Source organism: Rosa chinensis, chromosome 4 (assembly GCF_002994745.2).
Source record: "Rosa chinensis cultivar Old Blush chromosome 4, RchiOBHm-V2, whole genome shotgun sequence".
Classification (NCBI taxonomy): domain Eukaryota; kingdom Viridiplantae; phylum Streptophyta; class Magnoliopsida; order Rosales; family Rosaceae; genus Rosa; species Rosa chinensis.
Genome location: NC_037091.1, coordinates 38,275,152 through 38,299,858, shown reverse-complemented (window position 1 = coordinate 38,299,858; position 24,707 = coordinate 38,275,152). Strand labels below are relative to the sequence as shown.

At 40.5% G+C, this 24,707-nt stretch overlaps 2 protein-coding genes and 1 pseudogene across 4 annotated transcripts; all 3 read right to left on the bottom strand.

The window, feature by feature from the left end:
• Positions 1–271: 271 nt before the first annotated feature.
• LOC112199241 lies at positions 272–1,978 on the bottom strand (annotated as a pseudogene).
• On the bottom strand, positions 1,308–23,758 carry LOC112197926 (TMV resistance protein N). Of its 3 annotated transcripts, none has more exons than XM_024338895.2 (7): positions 23,158–23,758; positions 21,754–22,849; positions 21,351–21,617; positions 19,432–21,237; positions 18,515–19,366; positions 18,311–18,426; positions 1,308–1,893 (listed from the first exon to the last, which is right to left on the bottom strand). In XM_024338895.2, exons 1-5 carry the CDS (start codon positions 23,628–23,630, stop codon positions 18,611–18,613), a joined length of 4,398 nt encoding a protein of 1,465 aa, XP_024194663.1. In that variant the 5' UTR covers positions 23,631–23,758; the 3' UTR covers positions 1,308–1,893; positions 18,311–18,426; positions 18,515–18,610. The 3 variants fall into 3 exon arrangements, with proteins under 3 accessions (XP_024194663.1, XP_024194665.1, XP_024194664.1); XM_024338897.2 differs by having other exon boundaries at positions 1,308–1,880; XM_024338896.2 differs by lacking the exon at positions 1,308–1,893 and adding an exon at positions 16,243–17,333.
• On the bottom strand, positions 7,425–10,358 carry LOC112197928. The gene is made up of 2 exons (XM_024338905.2): positions 9,020–10,358; positions 7,425–8,751 (listed from the first exon to the last, which is right to left on the bottom strand). The coding sequence occupies exon 2, from the start codon at positions 8,748–8,750 to the stop codon at positions 7,611–7,613; it is 1,140 nt and encodes a 379-aa protein (XP_024194673.1). The 5' UTR covers position 8,751; positions 9,020–10,358; the 3' UTR covers positions 7,425–7,610.
• Positions 23,759–24,707: the final 949 nt, after the last annotated feature.

Below are 24,707 nucleotides of genomic sequence, written 5' to 3'. Positions count from 1 at the left end.
TATGCAATTCTAATGAAGGCCTTTTCTATGAGCACATCGATAAAATACTTAGGGTTGCGGTCAGAAGCTTGTAGTATTTGTATTACATGTTCTCTATCTTCACCTTAAAGACTCGACAGGCTTCCTTCACAACGTCATCCAATCCATCATAACTTATTTTGAGAACTTTTCAAATTTTTGGACTTTTGAAACCATCTAATGCAGCTTGCCATTTCTCTATACTTCCATCGCATAGAGAAGAACCCAGAACACTGAAAGCTAATGGAAGGCCTTAAGCATAGCGTATTGCACCTTTTGTGAGTTCCAAATAATCATCCAAAGGTTCGTTTGTTTTTAAGGCATCCAACTAAAAAGCTCGAGATCTTCATGATGATCTAATTCATTCACCTTGTATATTAAATTAACATTATAAGCGATTAGCAACTGTTTATCCCTTGTCGTTATGATAATTCTACTACCCATAACAGACCAATCAGATTCATCGGCTAAGTTGTTTAATCCATGTCATTCACACCATCAAGAACTAAGAACTAAGAGTACACGTTTGTATTGCAACCTTTCCTATATCATAGTGATTCCTCTATATACATTGGCCACCTTGAATTTTGTTACCCTAGAATCTAAAAAAGAAGTGTTCTTTTTTTTGTTGTTTGACGAAGCCTCTGTCATCCATTTTCTCTAACGTTTTCCCAAAAACAACTCCCATCAAACTCATGAGAAATTGAGTTATAAACAGCTATTGCAATTGTTGTCCTTCCGATTCCACCAGTTCCCAATATCCCCACCATATGAACACCTCTTCCCTCAACACCTAAGAGCAAGTTCACCCGTTAGGTCACCAGGTCACCCACTATTTACTGCTTTTTAGTGTTAATTTCACCCTCTGGGTCACGAGCACAGTGTATTTCGTGCCTTGGGTTACCCTGTACAGTATTCTGGGTCACCATGGTCATGGTGACCTGCACAGTGTATTTCGTGCCCTGGGTCACGGGCACAGTGTATTTCGTGACCCAGAGATTGAAAATATACACTAAAAAACAGTGAATAGTAAGTGACCCGGTGACCCAACGGGTGAACTTGCTCTAAAAGCCTATGAACATTTTGCAGCCGAGACTCCCTCATTTACCTCCACATAAGTACATTCTATCACTTTCATTGAGATTTCTTCAGCAATGTCGTAAATAAGTTTGGGTTCAGAACAGTGCATGACATTTTAAAAGTGTAGGAAACATGTAAGGAAACCAGTTCCCCTCACAAATAAAATAAACAACATTATAATCAAGAATATCATCAACACGCACTCACAGTTTTCATAGAAAAGACACACTCGCAGTAACAATTTCAACAAATATGCTAAATAAATATTATCTTCTTGAAGTATGTTGTAATTTGTCAACATAATCTTGTATCATATGTAAAGAAATTGAAAAATGACAGAAGTTGAATAGGGTAATCAAGCTTATATCAAGCTGTAGGATAAATTAATGCCAGTGGATAAAAACAAACTCGTACAAAGAGTCCATCCTGACAAATTTGCTGCTTCTGAAAGAGAATTTTTCTATTTCTAGACCTTTTCCAAGTTATCTTTGAATTTGCATTCCAGATTAGCAAGTCCCTCCCCAAAAATACCTATATGATTTCGTATATCCAAGGGATCAACTTTGTAGAAAACCTGTTGAACCATTTGTTGATTTGATTTCTTGCAGTCGAAGATCTTGACAAGTTCATCCAAGCACCACTTGGAGGATTCATAGTTTTCAGAGAAGATGATGATTGAAATCCTCAACTGTTCAATTTCTTGGAGAAGCGCTGTTAATAGTTCTTCTCCTCGTCTGAGTTGATCATCCATGAAGGTGATGATCCCCTTCTGCCGCAAAGCTCTGCACAAATGACCTGTGAAATGATTGCGTGTATCACCTCTGAAACTCAGAAAAATTGGATGGGTGAAAGAAGTAGAGGATTCTTCAATATTCACCATTGAAATAAAGCTAGTTGTCAAGATGACAAAAGAGCTAGTGAAAGAGTTCAGAGATTTTTGGAGAGGAAGCAAATTAAGGGAGGAAAGTGAATGTGAATTCGTTGGATTCCTAGTTCACTGACTCCTGAGGAAGTTTCTAATGCCACTGACGCATTTTCACAATTATGAAGCCGATAAAGTTGACAAAATAAAAAAAGCAAATGATTGATAGCACGCATCATGCAGAGACTGTCCAAGTCAATGAATTCTATCTGTTCCATTTTCCACATTCCTAATTTGAGTGTCAGAGTCATATAGCATAGCATAGCATAACATAACAAGGTTTGCAATTGACCTTTTGTCTGGTAAATACCTGAATGTGAATCACTAAATCATAAGGCTATCCCAAAAACAAATGTAAGTTCCTAAATATGATATATGTATAGACTACAGAGGCAGATATCTGCATATATGTACACTTTCTGCAGGGTTTTCCCTCTCAACTCTATCAGGCAACAGTTACTTGAATTGTTAGTGGCTTAGGGCAATAAGGCAATCAAATTCAAGAACAATCGTCAATTGTGTCTATCCTAACAAAATAAAGAAAACAAAATTTATAATTTATATTATTTAGTGATCTGCAACACCAACTGATATTAAATGCCTTCAGAGATGAAAACCTCTCAAAAAGAATTCGCATTTCATATCAGGCATCAATTTGTTTGGATCATTTACTTAACAAGCCTTAGTGGTCCATCTACTCTTTTAACTTTTACATAACCACTGACCGAAGTTTTACAGGAAGCATAGCAGGGACTTGACCCTTGACTATCCTTAAATCAAAGACCTCCTTTGCCATATTCATTTTCCAATTCAAATGAATATTACCCAGCAAACTGGAAGTTATCCTGCTAAGCTCCGCACCATATTAAATCATCTCATCAACTACGTTCTGGATGCATTAGTTGAGACTCAAAAACATGCCAGCAAGTTTAGAAGCATAGAGACATTTAATGAAATTGTATGTTTCCATATATGTTTGAAAAGGGCAGAGAATACAAAAACTGTCTCTGTGTGTGACATACACTTGTTAGACTAGTAGGTTAAAGTGGCAAATGTTTAAGTACAACTATAAAATGAAACACAGAGAGAGAGAGAGAGTAATCCAAAGAGAGAATGGAGTTTTCAAGTGTGTTTATTCATCTCATTCAAGGAGGTATTTATAGGAATACATTTGAGATGTGAGATGCTTAAAGAATGAAATACAACTTGGATGACAGCTCCATTTCTAGCTTTCTCATGTGGCATTGTGGCTGTGATGATAGAGATAACCATGCTTGTTCCCCTTTGGCATAAAGCTTATCATACAAGTCACTTATTCCTATCTTTACACTTAAGCATCCCCCTTTATACATGAGATAGACATATAAATATATATATACTACAACACTCCCCCTTGGATATTTCATGTCAATAGTATTGTCTAGGCCGTGCGCTTCGAAATTGCCTCGTTAAAAACCTTGCCAAGTAATAAAACCCTGTGGGAAAAAACAACCTTGGTCGAAGGAGAAAAAGAGCACAATGCGCATCGAGTGTGGAGTATGTGTATGGATACTCCCCCTGATTTAGACTCCCCCTGGAGATCATGGGAGTTCGGATAACCTTCTCAATCCGATACTCTTCACATGTTTCTCGAAAGGGGATTTTGGTAACGACTTAGTAAATAAGTCCGCTACATTTTCCTCTGATCGGATTTGATTTACTTCAATTTTTAGAAGTGTTTGTTGTTGCTGATTGTAGAAAAATTTTGGCGATATATGCTTGGTATTGTCCCCCTTGATGAAACCTAATTTCATTTGCTCAATACAAGCTGCATTATCTTCGTAAATGCATGTAGGTTCTTCTGTGGTAGACTTCAAACCACAGGTTCCTCGAATGTGTCTATTTACAGACCTTAGCCATATGCATTCACGCACAGCTTCATGTAGAGCAATAATCTCTGCATGGTTTGAGGAAGTAGCAACAAGGGTCTGTTTTGTGGATCTCCAAGATATCGCGGTGCTTCCCATGGTAAAGACATAACCTGTTTGGGAGCGACCTTTGTGAGGGTCAGAGAGATACCCTGCATCAGCAAAACCCATCAAAACATCATTATCATTTTGATGGAGGGGGGGAAGGTGGCTTTTTTCCTTGTGGGATCTAGTCCCATAATTCCTTCTTTCCTTTTCTCCCTGTAGGGATAAAACAAGCCCATATCAATCGTACCTTTTAAGTATCGAAAGATTGTCTTTATACCAATCCAATGGCGGCGTGTTGGCGAGGAACTATGTCGAGCCAACAAGTTCACTGCGAATGAGATATCCGGTCTTGTGCATTGAGCCAAGTACAATAATGCACCTATTGCACTTAGATATGGCACTTCAGCCTCTAATAAGCCTTCGTCCTCATCCTTTGGACGAAATGGATCTTTTCTGGGCTCAAGACTACGGTTGATCATGGGAGTACTCACAGGCTTTGCTTTATCTTCATTAAAGCGCCTTAGTAATTTTTGAGTATATGCTGACTGATGGATCATAATCCCATCACTACGGTGCTCGAGTTCTATTCCGAGACAAAACCGTGTTTTCCCAAGATCTTTCATCTTAAATTCGGATTTCAAATATTTAGCAGTTTCTTTTAACTCATTTAGAGTTCCAATTAGATTCATGTCATCGACATAAACTGCTATAATTGCAAATCCGGAACTTGTCTTTTTAATGAACACGCATGGGCATATTTCATTGTTAATATATCCCTTCCCAATCAAGTAGTCACTTAGACGGTTATACCACATCCGTCCGGATTGTTTCAATCCATATAGTGAGCGTTTCAATCTTATTGAAAACGCGCTCCGTGGTTTAGAGCCATTTGATTTGGGTAATTGAAGTCCTTCTGGAACCTTCATATATATCTCTGAATCTAGATCCCCATAGAGATATGCTGTAACCACATCCATAAGCTGCATGTCAAGTTTTTCGGAAACTACCAAACTGACAAGGTAGCGGAACGTTATAACGTCCATTACGGGAGAATATGTCTCCTCGTAGTCGATTCCAGGGCGTTGTGAGAAACCTTGCGCCACAAGGCGGGCTTTGTATCTAACAACCTCATTTTTCTCATTACGCTTTCTAACAAAGACCCATTTATGGCCAACAGGTTTTATATTTGGTGGTGTCAGCGTTATAGGCCCAAATACCTGTCTCTTTGTTAGTGAATCCAATTCAGTCTGGATCGCATCTTTCCATTTAGACCAATCTGCTCTTCGTTGACATTCTTCAACGGAGCGAGGTTCGATATCATCGTATTCTATAATTTCTTTTGCAATATGATATGCAAAAGTATCATTAATAGTCATAGAATTTCTATCCATCATCACATGTATACTAGTGTAATTCATGGAGATCTCTCTATTCTCTGGAATTGGTTCTGTTATTGGAGCGTCCTCCAATGATGTCTCTTTGACATAACCATAATCCGGAATATTTTCATGAGATGGATTAATTGTATCGATGATTAATGGATTATTTTGTGCCAAACTCGCTTTCTTTCTTGGGCGAGAATCCATCGAACCTATGGGCCTCCCGCGCTTCCTGGCGGGAGCCGTGGGTCTAGCCACTACGTCACCCATATAGGGGACGTTGGTGCCATTCTCATGTACTCTTGAGATGGCATCATGTCCTCTAGTGTTAGGGACATCAATCCTTGCAGGCACATTTGCAGCAGGTATATGTGATCTTGTCACTTTAGCGATATCAGAAAACGCATCAGGCATTGATTCTGCTACGTTCTGAAGATCGAGAATTCTCCGCACTTCTATTTCAGATTGTGCTGTTCGGGGATCAAGATGAGACAGAGTGGGGACAAACCACGACAATTCCTGTCTTTTCTGTTGAACATTACCGTTCATGTCTCCCCCTAATGACGGGAAGACTGTCTCATCAAAGTGACAATCCGCAAATCTTGCGGTAAATAGATCGCCTGTCAAGGGTTCTATATAGCGGATAATGGTGGGAGAGTCATACCCAGTATAAAGACCTAATCGTCTTTGAGGACCCATTTTGGTGCGCTGTGGCGGCGCAATTGGCACATAGACTGCACACCCGAATATGCGTAAGTGTGAGACATCGGGCTCATACCCAGTTACCATCTGGGAGGCAGAAAATGGTTGGGTGGCAGTGGGTCTAAGACGAATAAGCACAGCTGCGTGCAATATTGCATATCCCCAAGCAGAAATAGGGAGATTGGTGCGCATAACCTATGCTCGAGCAACCATTTGAAGTCTTTTAATGGCAGCTTCTGCGAGACCATTTTGGGTGTGTACATGAGGTACAGGGTGTTCAACCTCAATCCCAATGGACATGCAATAATCATCAAAAGTTTTTGATGTAAACTCTCCAGCATTGTCAAGACGAATTGACTTAATAGGATGATCAGGGTGGTGAGCCCTTAATTTAATGATTTGTGCTAGGAGTTTAGCAAATGCAGCATTTCTCGTGGATAATAGCATGACATGCGACCAGCGTGTCGATGCATCAACCAACACCATAAAATATCTAAATGGTCCGCAAGTTGGTTGAATAGGTCCACAAATATCACCTTGTATTCTTTGCAAGAATGGTATATTTTCTTTAGTGTCCTTTGCATAGGACGGTCTCGATCCTACCTTTGCTAAAGAGCAAGCCTTGCAAAACGAATGATATGAAGTAGTTCTTTCGACCAATCTTTGGTTCGTACTTTTTTTCGTTTTGAAGAATGGATGTCCGTGTGAAGTTTTTAATATACGGAGCATCATATCTCGACCTGGGTGACCTAAACGGTCGTGCCAAAGTCTATATGTGTCAGAATCCCATAAATTTTCATTCATAACATGGTTGGATTCAATTACTCTGATAGTGGTTGCATATAATCCACTAGAGCGGCACATAAGTTTCTCTAATACTCGTTTATTTCCGTAGTTATTAGAGATAATGCAAAGGAACTCTTGTCCATTCTCACAATGTGTTTCCACATGAAAATTATTGGCTCTTATATCTTTAAAACTCAATAGGGTTCTTCCAGCCCTAGGAGCGTATAGAGCTTCAGTGACATTAATATTCGTGCCATTTGGCAACAAGAATTGAGCTGGTCCTCGACCATGAATCAATTGTGATGATCCTGCCATCGTAGTTATTGAAGATCGACTAGGCGTCATCCATAAGAATAATTGCCTATTTCGTAATATAGTATGTGTGGTGCCACTATCAAGAAGGCATTCCATTTCTCCGGAAAACATACTGAAAAAGAATAAAGTTCGGAATATTAACACATGTCCATGACATTGAATGCGATACTTTATTAATAAGGGAAATAACCAATGATTACATCAAGGTTTCCCAAAGTCTATTCCAAAATACAATCAAACATATACAAATTGTAATTGCTCAATCCGTTTGGTAATTCCAATGAAATATGACCAGGAAAGTAGAGAGATGTTGGTGGAGCGAGGCTCGCTTAAATACCTTGATCTCAATTACTTTCCTAGACATCATACTTCATTGGGTACGCCACATGAGAGAGAGTCAATACAATTTGATTAAGGCACGTTTGCCATTATTGGGAAATAGAAAAGACTATTTTAATCAAAGTCTGCTGCATCCTCGTGCACTTGTTTAGCTTTGAAGTCTTCTATGGTGAGATTGACATCTTCATTCTCTTCATCTTCGGCAAGGTTAGCTTCTTGCTCCCTGAATTGCCTATACTCTTTATAGCTTGCAGCTAGTTGAGTACTTGCATTGCATTGCTTGAACCAATGCTCGATTGATCCGCACCGATGACACACGTCATTATGGTTGCCTCCTTTCATTGGAGGTGCAGTTTGTCCACGTTGTGGATATTCCCTAGGAGGGTTACTGCTACTACCACGTCTTATGATGCGACCTCCACGGCCCTTATTGTTATCGTATCCACCTCTCCCACGTGTGGAGTTGCCACCACGTGTGAAGCCACCACGTGTGGAGTTACCACCACGTGTGTCCGCTTTAAAGTTGCGGTTTCTCTCTTTATTGGAGTGGTTATATGGGCCCGTACGCCTTTCATGTCCCCTGTTATTAGGGTATTGCTGCTTGCGCCCTCTTTTGGGTGCATTATAATTTGCCTCACGGACGCTCTTGGTTCCGATGGGCCTTGAATGATAATTCTTTACAAGGATGTTGTCGTGCTTTTCAGCTACCGACAAAAGATTAATAAGCTCATTAAACCTTGTAATTCGTCCAGCATTGACTTCGGTGCGATATTGCTTTGATATCACAATTGCTGAGACGGGAATGGTGGAGAGAGTCTTCTCAATTAGCTCTTCTTCTGTGAGAGGCTTTCCACAGAACCTCAACATGGATTTGAGGCGAAGAGCTTCCGAGTTATATTCAGCAACAGACTTAAAGTCGGAGAAGCGTATATTATTCCACTGAACCTTCAAGTCAGGGAGGAGGGTATCTTGGATATTGCCAAAACGCTCTTCTAGCGCTACCCATAGGTCTCTTGCATCTTTGATTGACATGTACTCTAATCTGAGTGCTTTATCCATATGGCGCCGCATCAAGATAATAGCTTGTGCATGCTTTGTAGGTGTTCGTTGGAACACAAGGCCTGGATCAGGAGCTGGAATTATGGGCAATATTCCCTTTGAAGTGAGGTGGTTCTCAACGTCGGTTACCCAACTATGGTATTCCGAACCCGTTGAGTCAAGTATTTGAAAGTCGAGTCTAGGTTCATTCGACATCCTGAAGATAATAAGAGAAGATATATTAGTTTCGGAGTTTAAAACTTCCATGAAAGCTAAAATCAATAATATTTAGACCAAAACAATGATGTTTTGCGGACGCTCTTAGTCCGAATATTATGAACACTCTTAGTTCATGATTACGAACGCTCTTAGTTCGTTTAGCGTGAATTACGGTAATTCCGCTTTTAATTGTAAGTTCCCGAGAAAAAGAAAGAGAGGAAAAATGAAGTAAAAACTCAAAAACGGGAACTTTTAGTAAATAATACCTTGGAATAATTGCCGGAAAAAGTCGCCGGAAAAGTGTCCGGAAAGTCGCCGGAAAAGTGTCCGAAAGTAGCCGGAAAAGTGTCAGGAAAGTCGCCGGAAAAGTGTCCGGAAAGTCGCCGGAAAGTTGTCGGAAAGTCGCCGGAAAATTGCTCGACAGATCTGTCGACAGATGTGTCGACAGCTGCTCGGCAGCTGCTGCGCAGGTGCTAGGCAGGCTGCTCGGCAGATGCTCGGCAGATGGCTCGGCAGCTGCTCGGCAGCTGCTGCGCAGGTCCTCGGCAAATGCTCGGCAGATGGCTCGGCAGGTGCTCGGCAGCTGCTGCGCAGGTCCTCGGCAGATGCTCGGCAGCTACTGCGCAGGGGTATGCAGGGGGTAGGCAGGGGCTGTCGGCAGCACTCGGCAGGGGCTCGGCGGCACTTCGGCAGGGGCTCGGCAGCACTCGGCAGCACTTCGGCAGGGGCTCGGCAGGGGCTCGGCAGCACTCGGCAGGGGCTCGGCAGCACTTCGGCAGGGGCTCGGCAGCACTCGGCAGCACTTCGGCAGGGGCTCGGCAGCTGCTGCGCAGGTCCTCGGGCAGCGTTTCAGAACTTCCGGCAGCCGGTTCGGGTGGTTTCCGGCCGGTTCTGGGGATTCTGAAACCGGTTCTGGGCTTCTTGAATCAAGGGCTTTGATATGAGCTAGGGTTTGGAGGTTTTTTGTAAGTTTGAAAAAATGGCTTCGATTGGATTATGAACTACCTCTTCTCCTTTCAACTTCGATCCTAATTCTAGAGCAATTTCGTGCTGATAACGTGTTTAAGTACAACTATAAAATGAAACACAGAGAGAGAGAGAGAGAGTAATCCAAAGAGAGAATGGAGTTTTCAAGTGTGTTTATTCATCTCATTCAAGGAGGTATTTATAGGAATACATTTGAGATGTGAGATGCTTAAAGAATGAAATACAACTTGGATGACAGCTCCATTTCTAGCTTTCTCATGTGGCATTGTGGCTGTGATGATAGAGATAACCATGCTTGTTCCCCTTTGGCATAAAGCTTATCATACAAGTCACTTATTCCTATCTTTACACTTAAGCATCCCCCTTTATACATGAGATAGACATATAAATATATATATACTACAACAGCAAACGATTAATGGTAGCATTACCCCGTAGTACAATGTTCACACTAAGAAATATCTACAAATAGCGCTCCTAATTAAGTTTCAATCTGTTGAAGGAATATCGATTTAGTGTGCCTTATCAAACTAGGAGTAGCAATAGGAGAGAAGGTTCTAGATTTCCCAATCCTACACGGATTGGTATTCCTTGTAACATTAGAACTAGCACTTTGTAATCCCTATATATAGGGCTCCTATTCTCAATAATAAGAACACATCTCTCTCATCAATCTCTCTCAAATACATTATACTTAAACACGTTATCAGCACGACTCTAACCACAAAACAGAAAACCAAAACTCATTCACAAAGCAGCCCCTAGCCCGAGCTAGCCGAGCCTTCGCTGCAGCCCGAGCGCCCGTGTGCTTGCAACCTTGCACAGCAGCCCCTGCTGCTCCCTCCCTGCAGCCCTGCGTTCCAGCCTGCTGCCACCGAAGCATCCCTGCTGCGCAAACAAGCCAACGCACACCCACTGCATCTTTTTCCCGTTCCTGTGCACATCCGTCTTCTTGCAAGCCTCGAAACGTCTAGTTCGGAAGCTCAGATCGAAAAACTTTCTTCATCAAAGTTGTTCGTCTCTGTCTCTTCCATCTAACCTCCGAATTTCAGTCTTATCGGAGTCATATTGAGATCTGTACACCAATCGAGGTACAAGCTGTTCAGAACAGAATCTGCTCCGAATTTTCACCAAGTAAGTATTCAAAAGAGTAAGTTTTGAAGTCCTGTAATTTCAGAATTTATATTCCTTCTTCTTTTCTCGGGGACTTGAAAACCTCCCTTCTTCTACATCCCACCTTTCTTATAACGTGGGTTCGATCTTTGAGAAAAGCGGAATCGTGGGGATTCACGCAATTAACGAACTAAGAGCGTTTGTAAGACTTCGGACTAAGAGCGTCCGTAAGCATCGATTAACGAACATATAAACATCATTGTTTCGGTCTAATCCAATTATTCTTGGAAATCGATTTCTTGGTAGCATTAAGGCTCAGAAATCTTATATTAGTTTTCGTGGAAGCATTGACTCCGAAACTAATACGTTCTTGCTTTCCTTTCAGGATGTAAGACTTGAACGAGTTCGATTTTACTCCATTGGATTCAACGGGCACGGGATATTTATTTGCCTACAATCCAAGAGCCCTGTTCTAAAGGAACCGCTCAAGACTCACAAACTGAGATAGAAAATTCCAGGGCATTTACCCTGATGAAGCGCCACATGAAGATGGCCCTCCAGTTTGAGTACATGAATGAGGATAACGCTAACAACCTTTGGGTTGCGCCTAGTGAACGTTTTAGTAACATTCACAACTTTCCGAACATAGAAGCACGATGGAATAATATCTGCTTCACTATAACTTTGAAAGAGTTATGAAATATTGTTCGGAGGCTCTCTGCATCATATTATTTATGCATGCTTGTGGAAAAACACAAAATAACAAATTGATTGAGAAAACCCTAACATGACCATAGGAGTCATGACGTTGAGGGTATAGGGTTGGACACCATGGCGCCATTTTTGGCCATGATTGCACTATTCCAACGCCATTGGTTCTAGGGACCATATGTATTGTGTCAATACACCTCAATCAAGAGAGCATCCTCTTCATGATATTTTATGGAGTACCTGATCAATGGTAATACATCGAGCTATAAAAGACTTTAAATCTGGCGATGAAGACAAAATACCGCAGATTTTTTTATAGTCTTTTATTTTTCCAAGAATTATGTAATGGCAATTATGCCTTAATCAATAAAATGACTTATTGGATTATCTCTTTTCTTCTAGGCGTACTCAATTAAGTATGATATCTAGGAAAGTAATTGAGATTAGTGGTACTTAAGAGAGCTTTGCTCCACCGACATCTCTCTCTACTTCCCTGGTCATATTTAATTGGAATTACCGAACGAATTGAGTGACTACAATTTGTCTAATGTTTGATTTTTCTTTGGATTAGATTATGGTCACGAAACTTTGATGTAATCATTGGCTATTATTAATAAAGTATCGATTTATTTTATCTCATGTCGTAGACATGTTTTTCGAACTTTATTACTTCAAAGATATAAGAGCCAATGGTTTTCATGCGGAAACGCATTGTGAGAATGGACAAGAGTTCCTTTGCATCACCTCTAATGACTACGGAAATAAACGAGTATTAGAGAAACTTATGTGTCGATCTAGTGGGTTGTATGCAACCACTATTCGAATCATTGAATCCAACCATGTCATGAGAGATGATTTAAGGGATTCCGACACATATAGGCTTTGGCACGACCGTTTGGGACACCCAGGTCGTGACATGATGATCCGTATCTTAAAGACTTCACACGGACATCCCTTTTTCAGAACGTAAAGAAGTCAAACTCGGTTTTTGGACACCGAAGGAGCCCCTGCGCCTCACGGCGCCGTTCACCCTAAAATCCGGCCATCCTTGGCCGGCGCCGCCATCCCCCTGCGGCCTCAGGGTGGCATTGACGCCACCAAGGCTCCTTTGCCTCCAATTTTTACTTCTAAGGTCCATTGTGACTTCATGGCTCAACCAAAATCCTCATTGGTTGTTTCCAAAGCCCATCATTCGTTCTGCAAAGCCTGCTCTTTAGCAAAGTTAGGATCGAGACCATCCTATGCAAAGGACACCAAAGAAAATATACCATTCTTGCAAAGAATCCAAGGTGATATTTGTGGACCTATTCAACCACCATGCGGACCATTTAGATATTTTATGGTGTTGGTTGATGCATCGACACGCTGGTCACATGTCATGCTATTGTCCACAAGGAATGCTGCATTTGCTAAACTCCTAGCACAAATAATTAAATTACGGGCTCACCACCCTGATCATCTCATTAAGTCTATAAGATTAGACAATGCTGGGGAGTTTACATCAAAGACTTTTGATGATTATTGCATGTCCATTGGGATTGATGTTGAACATCCTGTTCCTCATGTTCATACCCAAAATGGTCTCGCAGAAGCCACCATTAAACGACTACAAATGGTTGCTCGAGCATTGGTGATGCGCACCAATCTCCCTATTTCTGCTTGGGGCTATGCAATATTGCATGCAGCTGTGCTTATTCGTCTGAGGCCCACTGCCACTCAACCCTTCTCTGCGTCCCAGATGGTTACTGGGTATGAGCCTGATGTCTCACACTTACGCATATTTGGGTGTGCAGTCTATGTGCCTATTGCGCCGCCACATCGCACCAAAATGGGTCCTCAAAGACGATTAGGCCTTTATGTTGGATATGATTCTCCAACGATTATCCGCTACATAGAACCCTTGACAGACGATCTCTTTACCGCTAGATTTGCGGATTGTCACTTCGATGAGACAGTCTTCCCGTCGTTAGGGGGAGATAAGAACATCAATGTTCAACAGGAACGACAGGAATTGTCGTGGTCTGTCCCCACTCTGTCTCATCTTGATCCCCGAACCGCACAGTCAGAAATTGAAGTGCGGAGAATTCTCGATCTTCAGAACGTAGCAGATTCGATGCCTGATGCGTTTTCTGATATCGCTAAAGTGACGAGATCACACATACCTGCTGCAAACGTGCCTGCAAGGATTGATGTCCCTAAAAGTAGAGGACATGACGCCAACTCAAGAATGCATGAGTATGGCGCCAACGTCCCATCTCTCAATGATGGTGACGTTGTGGCTAGGCCCACGGCTCCCGCCAAGAAGCGCGGGAGGCCCATAGGTTCGATGGATTCTCGCCCAAGAAAGAAAGCGAGTTCGGCACAAAATAATCTATTAATCATCGATGTAAATAATCCATCTCATGAGAATATTCCGGATTATGATTATGTCCAAGAGACATCATTGGGGGACGCTCCAATGTCAGAACCAACTCCAGAGAATAGAGAGATCTCCATAAATTACACTAGTGTACATGAGATGATGGATAGAAATTCTATGGTGATTGATGATGCATTTGCATATCATATTGCAAAAGGAATTATAGAATATGATGATATCGAACCTCGCTCTGTTGAAGAATGTCAACAAAGAGCGGATTTGCCTAAATGGAAAGATGCAATCCAGGTTGAATTGGATTCACTAACAAAGAGACAGGTATTTGGGCCTGTAACGCAGACACCCCCAAGTGTAAAGCCTGTTGGCCATAAATGGGTCTTTGTTAGAAAGCGTAATGAGAAAAACGAGGTTGTTAGATACAAAGCCCGCCTTGTGGCGCAAGGTTTCTCACAATGCCCTGGAATTGACTACGAGGAGACATATTCTCCCGTAATGGACGTTATAACGTTCCGCTACCTCGTCAGTTTGGTAGTTTCCGAAAAACTTGACATGCAGCTTATGGATGTGGTTATAGCATATCTCTATGGGGATCTAGATTCAGAGATATATATGAAGGTTCCAGATGGACTTCAATTACCCAAATCAAGTGGCTCTAAACCACGGAGCGCGTTTTCAATAAGGTTAAAACGCTCACTATATGGATTAAAACAATCCGGACGGATGTGGTATAACCGTCTAAGTGACTACTTGATTGGGAAGGGATATATTAACAATGAAATATGCCCATGCGTGTTTATTAAAAGAACAAGTTCCGGATTTGCAATCGTAGCAGTTTATGTCGATGACATGAACCTAATTGGAACTCTAGATGAGTTGAAGGAAACTGCTAAATACTTGAAATCCGAATTTGAGATGAAAGATCTTGGGAAAACACGGTTTTGTCTCGGTTTAGAACTCGAGCACCGTAGTGATGGAATCTTGATCCATCAGTCTGCATATACTCAGAAAATCCTAAGGCGCTTTAATGAAGATAAAGCAAAGCCTACGAGTACTCCCATGATCGGCCGTAGTCTTGAGCCCGGAAAAGATCCGTTTCGTCCAAGGGATGAGGACGAAGAACCATTAGAGGCCGAGGTGCCCTATTTGAGTGCAATAGGCGCATTATTGTACTTAGCTCAATGCACAAGACCGGATATCTCATTCGCAGTGAACTTGTTAGCTCGACATAGCTCTGCGCCAACACGCCGCCATTGGATTGGTATAAAGACAATCTTTCGATACCTAAGAGGTACGATTGATATGGGCCTATTCTATCCCTACAGAGAGAAAAGGAATGACGGAAAATTGGGATTGGACCCCAAGAGGCAAAACGCCCCCGTCCATGGAATGGCCGCCGGCCATGTTGCCGCCGCCGGCGCCGCCACCGCTCATGGTGGCCGGCGTTCTCCTATCTCCCTCCATCAAAACGACAATGATGTCTTGATGGGTTTTGCTGATGCAGGGTACCTCTCTGACCCTCACAAAGGTCGCTCCCAAACTGGTTATGTCTTTACCATGGGAAGCACTGCGATATCTTGGAGGTCTACAAAACAGACCCTTGTTGCTACTTCCTCAAATCATGCAGAGATTATTGCTCTACATGAAGCTGTACGTGAATGTGTATGGCTAAGGTCCGTAATTCGACACATTCAAGGAAGTTGTGGTTTGAAGTCTACCACAAATGAACCTACATGCATTTATGAGGATAATGCAGCTTGTATTGAACAAATGAAGTTAGGTTTCATCAAGGGCGACAACACCAAGCATATATCGCCTAAGTTCTTTTATAATCAGCAACAACAATCACTTCTAAAGATTGAAGTGAATCAAATCCGATCAGAGGATAATGTAGCGGACTTATTCACTAAGTCGTTACCTAAATCCACCTTCGAGAAACATGTGAAGAGCATCGGATTGAGAAAGTTATCCGAACTCCCACGATTATAGCAATCAGGGGGAGATATCGACATCAGGGGGAGTTATGATGTCTACATGTTCGATCTCGAAGAGTGAAGGACGTGTTGTGCTCTTTTTGTCCTTCGACCAGGGTTATTTTTATCCCACAGGGTTTTTGTTACCTGGCAAGGTTTTTAACGAGGCAACGGATGAAGCGTCACCACCAAGTTTGAAGCGGCACAAGGGGGAGTGTTGAAGGAATATCGATTTAGTGTGCCTTATCAAACTAGGAGTAGCAATAGGAGAGAAGGTTCTAGATTTCCCAATCCTACACGGATTGGTATTCCTTGTAACATTAGAACTAGCACTTTGTAATCCCTATATATAGGGCTCCTATTCTCAATAATAAGAACACATCTCTCTCATCAATCTCTCTCAAATACATTATACTTAAACACAATCTAGAATCAGATGTCCATTTTCAAGAGATGAGAGCAGCTGAATATGACTGAGAATATTACTACTGATAGATTACACCAACTTGTCTATCAACTTTTGTTCTTTCGATAATTGATCTTTGATATAGAATTAATTCAAAATCTGCAATGGATCAGGGTACTATAACCTATATCACTGATGACAACGCAATCAAAACAGTTGATCAGGCGGCCACAACATTGCAGCTTTCTCCTCTGTCTGCAGGAGATGATGCCAAGAATATCTCCTCCATTAACAATACAACTTCAGTGATAACCACACAACATAAAATCCTCAAAGTTGAAGAGAAAGAGGCAGAAATATGGTGATGGCTACTTTTACAATAGAGGCACGATTGCTTTTGATTCAGACAATGGCAGGACCCCGTGGTGGTTTCAATATCATGATTCATCAGTTTCAGTAATCATGGTTCATCCATTACTATCTCATTACTCTCATGTCAACTCTGTTCTAAGCATGGCCCATAGCATGTCACCTTTTTCAAAAGAATCAACCTAGCAATTATGCTTATTCAAGTACAGTTGAATGAGTAACTATGCTGCGCGCATGAGCACATGTAAAGAGCCTTGTCAGTATTACTTTTACATAATTCATCCTCACAGTCTTCAGCTCATTCATATTCCACCTGATTCATTCTTGTTGGTCACACAAGTTCCTGCACAACCTACTATTATTTTCAGCAGTTCTTCAACTGATCACTAGCTAATATTTCAGCTCCTTTCTAAGACGCTTATTTCCTCTGATTTCTATGCTTCTCATAATCAGAATGAAAGCAGGCTATGCTTAAGTGCAGGCAAAGGTACTTAAAAGCTGGTTCCTATGCCTGTGGTTAGAAATATCATGAATTGAGCTATAGGAATTACTCCCATCTTTCCAGTGCAGAGCACCATGCAAATGTCTCTACTAGCCCTGCTCTCACTTTCATTCTCTTATTGCCAACCTGCAGCTAAGTCCTCTACCTAAAGATTGAGGGGGGAAGTTAGTTACAGTATAGTATGTTTAACTATGACTCAGCTTACTGTGATTAATTTGTTGTTAGTGACTGTAACAGTGAAAGATGTAAAACTACAAGCCAGTTGGGACTGTTAGCTAGCCAGTTAGTGAGTCCATTTGTTAGTTATATTATCAGATATATAACCATCCAAGTACTGAATTTTCACTCATAATCAAGAAACCTGCAATTCTCAATCCATTCATTCACAAAAAAAAGATTCATTCATTCTCGTTCATCGAGTTGAAAAATATGCCCCCAGACTACATATTTCAACAGTTTCCCAATTTTTATCAACACAACTCAGAAATTTAAGCAATGAATAATTCCATTAATAAGCAAAAAAGACAGATTAAAAATGGAAGCATATATGCGAGAAAACTACAGCAATACACACACATACACACGTGCAATTGGAAATACGATGATTCAAGAGAGGCTACTGCAGAAAATTTGCTGCTTCTGTAAGAGCTGTCCTCTGTTGATATTTCTACTCTTTTATCGAAGTCTAATGTACGAAATGTTGCACACTTTATACTGTCTTTAATAAAACACTCATGTTCCAAATCTGTTAGGAATGTTTGGTGGACATTATTTTCTCATATGGGTGACATGCACATTCACACATTTTGAAGTTCCTTTTTTCTTTTCCAAGTGGTATTTTAGGTAGTTTCCCTACTTTAGTTGGTGAGATCAAAATTTCATGTCATGTAATCATATGAATTTCTTTTAATTAATTAAGTCAGTAGTCCTTATGTATGCGTTGTTTATTATTATAACTAACTTATCAGTGTTTGAAGATATACAGTATTATATCAATCTCACTTGTGATAAACAGAGGGCACTAAAAGCCAGCAAACAATACAATTAAAGGCGCAGAGTTAAAAATAAAAAATAAATAAAAAGCCAGACAACCAATAAGCAAAAACGAATTGAAGAACAAACCTAGCCTTGTTCGTGTGGATTGATAGAGAGTTGATCATCACATGAGTCCAGATCTAGCCTCTCACCATCAACTGCCATATTCTGAGATCGACTTTGGCAAAAGAAAAGCTCTTCTTCTAAATAAGACAATGCAGAAAAATCAGGTCAGTGAAAAATTATCACAACAGATTAAGAGTTTATGCATGTGGCATGGAATATTAATACCTGAAATCCAACTATAATGGTCGCAGTGTACTTCAAGGCCTCGATTGGTATTTGTTGATGACACTAGAGCTAGCAGCACCTTGTGCGTGACCAAAATCACAAGCAGGTGGTAATTCCAAAGCACCTCAGAAATGCTAACATTGCTCTGCCTATATTAGTTTGTCTTGTCAAGTCTTCAAATCTTTCGGTTGGAGGATGAGGTTCCTGTTCTTGTTCCTGTTCCCCATCATGATGATCATCGTCTACTTCCCCGGAACTGCTGTCATCTGATACTAATGATGCTACAGCTGCCCCTTCTTCGTTTTCAAAATCAGAAATGCTAGCATTGCTCTGCCTATATCTTTCTCGTGCCGAGTATTCACCACTTACTTGATCATCATCATTCTCTTGCATATTAGCCAGGTGGACCCCGAAACTTTTTAGGAGCAACCGTTTGCCACGTGAGTTATACCCTTCAAATGTCACTCGAACCTCATGATCCACCACCGCTAGCTCCATGAAATCAATACATGTCAGACAGACATATACATCATCATGAGCTGAAGACAAACCATAATCTCCACCGCCATAATGCCCTTGTTTATTAATCACAACCGTCACACCACACTCACCAGAAAAATCTTGGGTAATTTCCAAAACAACACAGACAACCAATCGTATTCTCTCTCCCATCAAATTCCTAGGAATTTTGATCAAAATTTCACATATATCATACTCAGGGTAAGGGCTACCAGGAGGCACACTTGTGGCCCCCTCACCCCTATTAAACCACTTTGGAACTTCAATTCCCGGGAGACTTGGAAGTCGAAGCATCCAGCAGTTCACAGGCCAACCGAAGCCGTGACACACCAGCTGCAAGATATATATGGTTAATTATTAGAGAGATAGAGAGAGAGAGAGAGAGAGAGAGAGAGAACCTGATTAAGCAATGCTTTTGCCATCTTCGACACCATGTCCATGCCAAGATTATCCATCAGTCTATTGCAATTAGACAAGTGCATAATTCGAAGAAGTCCCGGAGTGTCTTTCTGTTCCAGTATATTTGACAATTTTGAAAATCTTTCCAACGATACGCAATCATCCAGATTTATATATGCTATATTTGGTGGAAGTTCTGAAATGTCTCGAAGCCTCTCGCAACCACTTAAATCAAGATCATCCAACCGATGAAATTTGCTGATGCATGCCGGAAGACTATCAAAACTGCTTCTTGATAGATTAAGTGTCCGTAATGTGGACGCACAGTCAAGATTCGTTAGGAAATCAGAGACTGATAATTTGCATCCTTTAAAATAAAGCCACCGTAGCTTGGGAAACAGTGAGGAACCAGGATGATCATGCCCATTGTTTGAATTAGTTGGAAGCATCGGAGGAAGAGATTCTGCACTTGATGAAACCAAAGCGCTCGCCCTACTTGGAAATGTCACCAGTTTTGGGCACCAAGACAGGTCTAATTCTTCTAGATGTTGCAGCCCTCCGTAAACACTGTGCGGCACAGTTCTAAGGTTTGCACATCCTTTTAGTTTTAAACCAAAGAGATTTTCAATTGACGAAGGCAATTCTTCAATCATAGTTTCTGAAGCGTCCAAGTTGGTTAAGGAAGTAAGATTCCAAATTGAAGAAGGCAGTTCTTTGATGGGAGTTTTAGACAGGTCCAATCTAAATAAGGAAGTAAGCTTTTTAATTGATGAAGGCAATTCCTCGATGAGAGTTTCAGAAGCCTCCAATACCCGCAAGGAATTGAGATACCCAATTAATGAAGGCAATTCTTTGATGAGAGTTTTAGACAGCTTCAATGTCTCCAAGGAAGTCAGACGCCCAATTGATGGAGGCAATTCTTCAATGAGAGTTTCACAAACGTCCAATTCCACCAAGGAAGTGAGATTCTCAATTGATGATGGCAATCCCTTAATGGGAGTTTTAGACAGCTTCAGTTCTCTTAAAGAAGTAAGATGCTCAATTGATGAAGGCAATTCTTCAATGAGAGTTTCAGATGCGTCCAATTTCACCAAGGAAGAGAGTTTCCCAATAGATGAAGGCAATTCCTTAATGGGAGTTTTAGACAGCTGCAGTTCTCTTAAAGAAGTAAGATGCCCAATTGATGAAGGCAATTCTTCAACGAGAGTTCCAGATGCATCCAATTCCACCAAGGAAGAGAGTTTCCCAATAGATGAAGGCAATTCTTGGATGAGAGTTTTAGACAGCTTCAGTTCTGTTAAGGAAGTGAGATTTCCAATTGATGAAGGCAGTTCTTTAAGGGGACTTCCAGACGCGTCCAATTTCACCAAGGAAGTGAGATTCCCAATCGATGAAGGCAATTGTTTGATTGAAGTTCCATATTGCAAATCCAAAGCTTCCAACGTAGTGCAACGTCCGATGCAGGAATGCAGTTCTTTTATGCCGCTTCCATTTAAGGTCAATGTTTTAATGGACTCCATCTTGTGCACAATGTTCAAGAAATTCTCAAGCCTTTCACAATAGACAAGCTGAAGCGTCCTCATGGATTTCCAACTAACTTCAGTTGGAAAAGTCTTAAGACTAGAGCAGAACCAAAGATTCAAATAATCAAGTTTATTGAGGAATCCAACAGAACGATGCACTTCAACTAAATTTTGACAGTAACTTAGATCCAAACGTTGTAAGTTTGGACTTCCGGATAAGTCCGAGACTTTTGTAAGGTATTTACAATGTTTTAGATTTACTGATGTCAAATTTTTCAGATGCTGCAAGAACAAAACAAAAAAAAAATGATGGAGAGGAAGTCACATGTGATCAGCTAGAGATAAATACGTGAAACCACCACAAATACTCTACATGTGTATCCAAAAGAACATACCTTGTATCCAACTTCCAATCCTCTGATGCAACTTCTTGGCATATTGATTACAGCAAAAGAATTGGATGGCAAAAATTGTAAGTCACAGTCAGGCCAATCAAGTACCCTCAAGCTATTAGGCAGATTATCAACAACTCCAGCATAGCGTCCAGAACGGTATATGAAAAGTCTAAGATTTGGCATGTTGGAGAAAGTAGTACCACTTAAGTATATCACATCTGAATCTTTGGGGAACTGCACCTTGATGCCTATAACCTTGGCTGTTCCCTAATATGAAAGTGCAATAGTATTAACACACCAAGCTCTTTCTAAAATAATTAAATTTCAAGGTCTACTTAGGTTTTAGGATTTTAACCAAAAAAAAAAAAAACTAAACTTGAGGTAAATTGAGATATGCACTTACAATATTCTCTGTTAGAACATGGTAAACATCTTCATGAAACCACAACCTGCTTCGTTTTCCAGGGTTATTGGGTGACAATTCGTGAACTATATCTCTACCCATTTCTTCTACCAAGTCATGCATCCAAATGCAATCCTTATAATCAATACTGATGAGGGCCTTTTTTATGAGCACATTAATAACATGCTGTTTGCTGCCACAAGCTTCCAATATTTTTATCACGTGTTTTCTATTTTCACCTTTAAAGAAACATGCGATGTCAAGAAAAGCTTCCTTCACTCTGTGATCCAATCCATTGTAACTTATTTTCAAAACATCTTGAATTTTGCTGCTTTTGAAACCATCTAATGCAGCTTCCCATTGCTCTACATTTCCACCGCATATATAAGAACCTAGAACGCACAAAACTAATGGAAGGCCTCGAGCATAGTATATTGCACGTTCTGTGAGTTCCACAAAACCATCCAAAGGTCCGTTTCTTTTGAAGGCATTCCAACTAAAAAGCTCGAGAGCTTCATGATGATCCAATTCTTGGACCTTGTATATTAATTCAACACCATGATCTGTCAGCAATTGCTCATCCCTTGTTGCTATGATGATTCTACTACCCTTACCAAACCAACTACAGTCACCAGCTAAGTTGTTCAACTGATCAATATCATTCACATCATCAAGCACTAAGAGAACACTTTTGTATTGCAACATTTTCTTGATCATAGTGATTCCTCTAGCTACATTGGCCACCTTCAAATTTGTTCCCTTTAGAATCTCACAAAGAAGTTTCGTTTGTAGTTTGACAAAGCCTTCAGCACCCATTGAATTTTCTCGAACATCTTCCAAAAAACAACTCCCATCAAATTTATGAGCAAATGAGTTATAGACAGCTCTGGCAATTGTTGTCTTACCTATTCCACCACCCCCCCATATACCTACCATACGAACATCTCTTTCCCCAACACCTAAAAGGTTATGGATCTCTTGCACACGAGGTTCTATTCCTACTGGGTACTTGGCCACATACAAATATGTACTGTTTATGACTTGCTCTAAAATCTCTTCAACGATTTTATGAATAACACTGGATTCAGAACAATGCCTGGACATTTAGAACAAACAACATTTAATCAAGAACACAAAACACATTCACATTTACAGTCACAGATAAATAAAATAAAATATATATTACGTTGTAGAAGTCCAATTACTGTAAATACAGTTTACCACCGAGTTATTAGATATTATCTTCTTTGAATTAATTGTGTACTTGATTGATAATAGTACAGTCATTTGTATATCTTGATAATATATCAAGATCAGTTCATTTTTTGTCAAAACAATAAAGAAATTGAAAAGAAGAAGACTGAAGCTGAAAAGGAAATTTAAAGCCAGTGGGTAGAAAATTACTCTGAGAGAGGCCACCCTGACAAATCTGCCGCTTCTTTAAGAGCTGCCTTCCATTTCTGAACCTTGTCCAAGTTATCTTCGAATTTGCATTCATGATTAGCAAGTGCCTCCCCAAAGCTACCTCTGTGCTTTCGTATATCCGAGGGATTGACTTTGTAGAAAACTGGTCGAACCTCTTGTTGATTTGATTTCTTGCACTCAAGGATCTTGACAAGCTCATCCAAGCACCACTTCGAGGATGCATAATCTTTAGAGAACACAATGATTGAAATCTTTGACTCTTCAATTGCTTGGAGAAGTGCTGGTGATATTTCTTCTCCTCGTTTGAGCTGATCATCCATGAAGGTGTTGATTCCATTCTGACGCAAAGCGCGGCACAGATGGCCTGTGAAATTGTTGCGTGTATCCTCACCTCTAAAACTCAGAAAGACATCGTATGTCCATGGATGAGTGGCTTCTTCAATGATCACCATTGAAAGCTTTGAGATAACAAGATAGACTGAAAGAGTTTCTGGAGTTTGGAGAAGAAAGACGAAGAGTAAATTGGATTCTCCAGTCACTGATAAAGCAAAGGTGTTGACGAGGAAGTTTCCTTGTTATGTTTCCCACGCGTTTTCACGATCATAAATGATGTCCACACATCTGTAAAGTTGAAAAGAAAATGAGCCCACACTGTCCAGTCTCCACTGTTAACTCCAGTCCCACACTCACCAGTTTTGACCAATTGGTGTAACAAAAAGAAGACGTACAGTAATAAACAAAAACTAAAAAGGCAATTAGATCACATCCACACATCATGCAAAAGTAAGTAATCAGAATTTCATAGTTCATGCAAGAATCCTAATTCAATAGAATTTTCAAGTTCCTAAATAACATATTATCTTCTTGATTAGCATTTGATCTAGAGGTAAGACAAGTTTCAACAAATTAAGTGTGAGTTAAGGTTTCAAATTTGCCATCTCTGCACTTTTTGACAAAAAGAAGAAAAAAGAAAAAGAACACATCAAGATTTCACCCACATGTAATACCACATCATTTTAAATTGTAAAGTAATATTACTGGACTTTCATTCCTGCAATATGTACAAATGCTGCATTCCCACTGAACAAGAGAGAATATGAGTCCGAGTCATGTATGAAAGCAAAAGTGTTCAGAACCTAGCTGACAAAATGTCTTATGCAGAACTCAATGATCCCAATCATACCAACCACTACAGAACATGATAAGACTTGCAAAACCATTGTCTCAGGTGTATTTTTATCTGTCATCATCCTAATATTACAGAGGCTAATTAGTAAATAGGAGTGTATATAAATTATAGTGATAATTAACGACATTACCATCAGATTCAAGACTACACAAATGATCGAGGACAAGCAGCTTCAGTATAAATAAATGGCATGACCAAGAAACCCACATAAACCGGATCAATACCTGAAATGTCATCTCTAAATTATAAAGCTCCCAAAATAAACAAGCATGAGTTCTCTAAATTACCATCAGATATCTTTGGCTCTTTGCTGTCGACTGAAAGATTTAGAAACCATAGA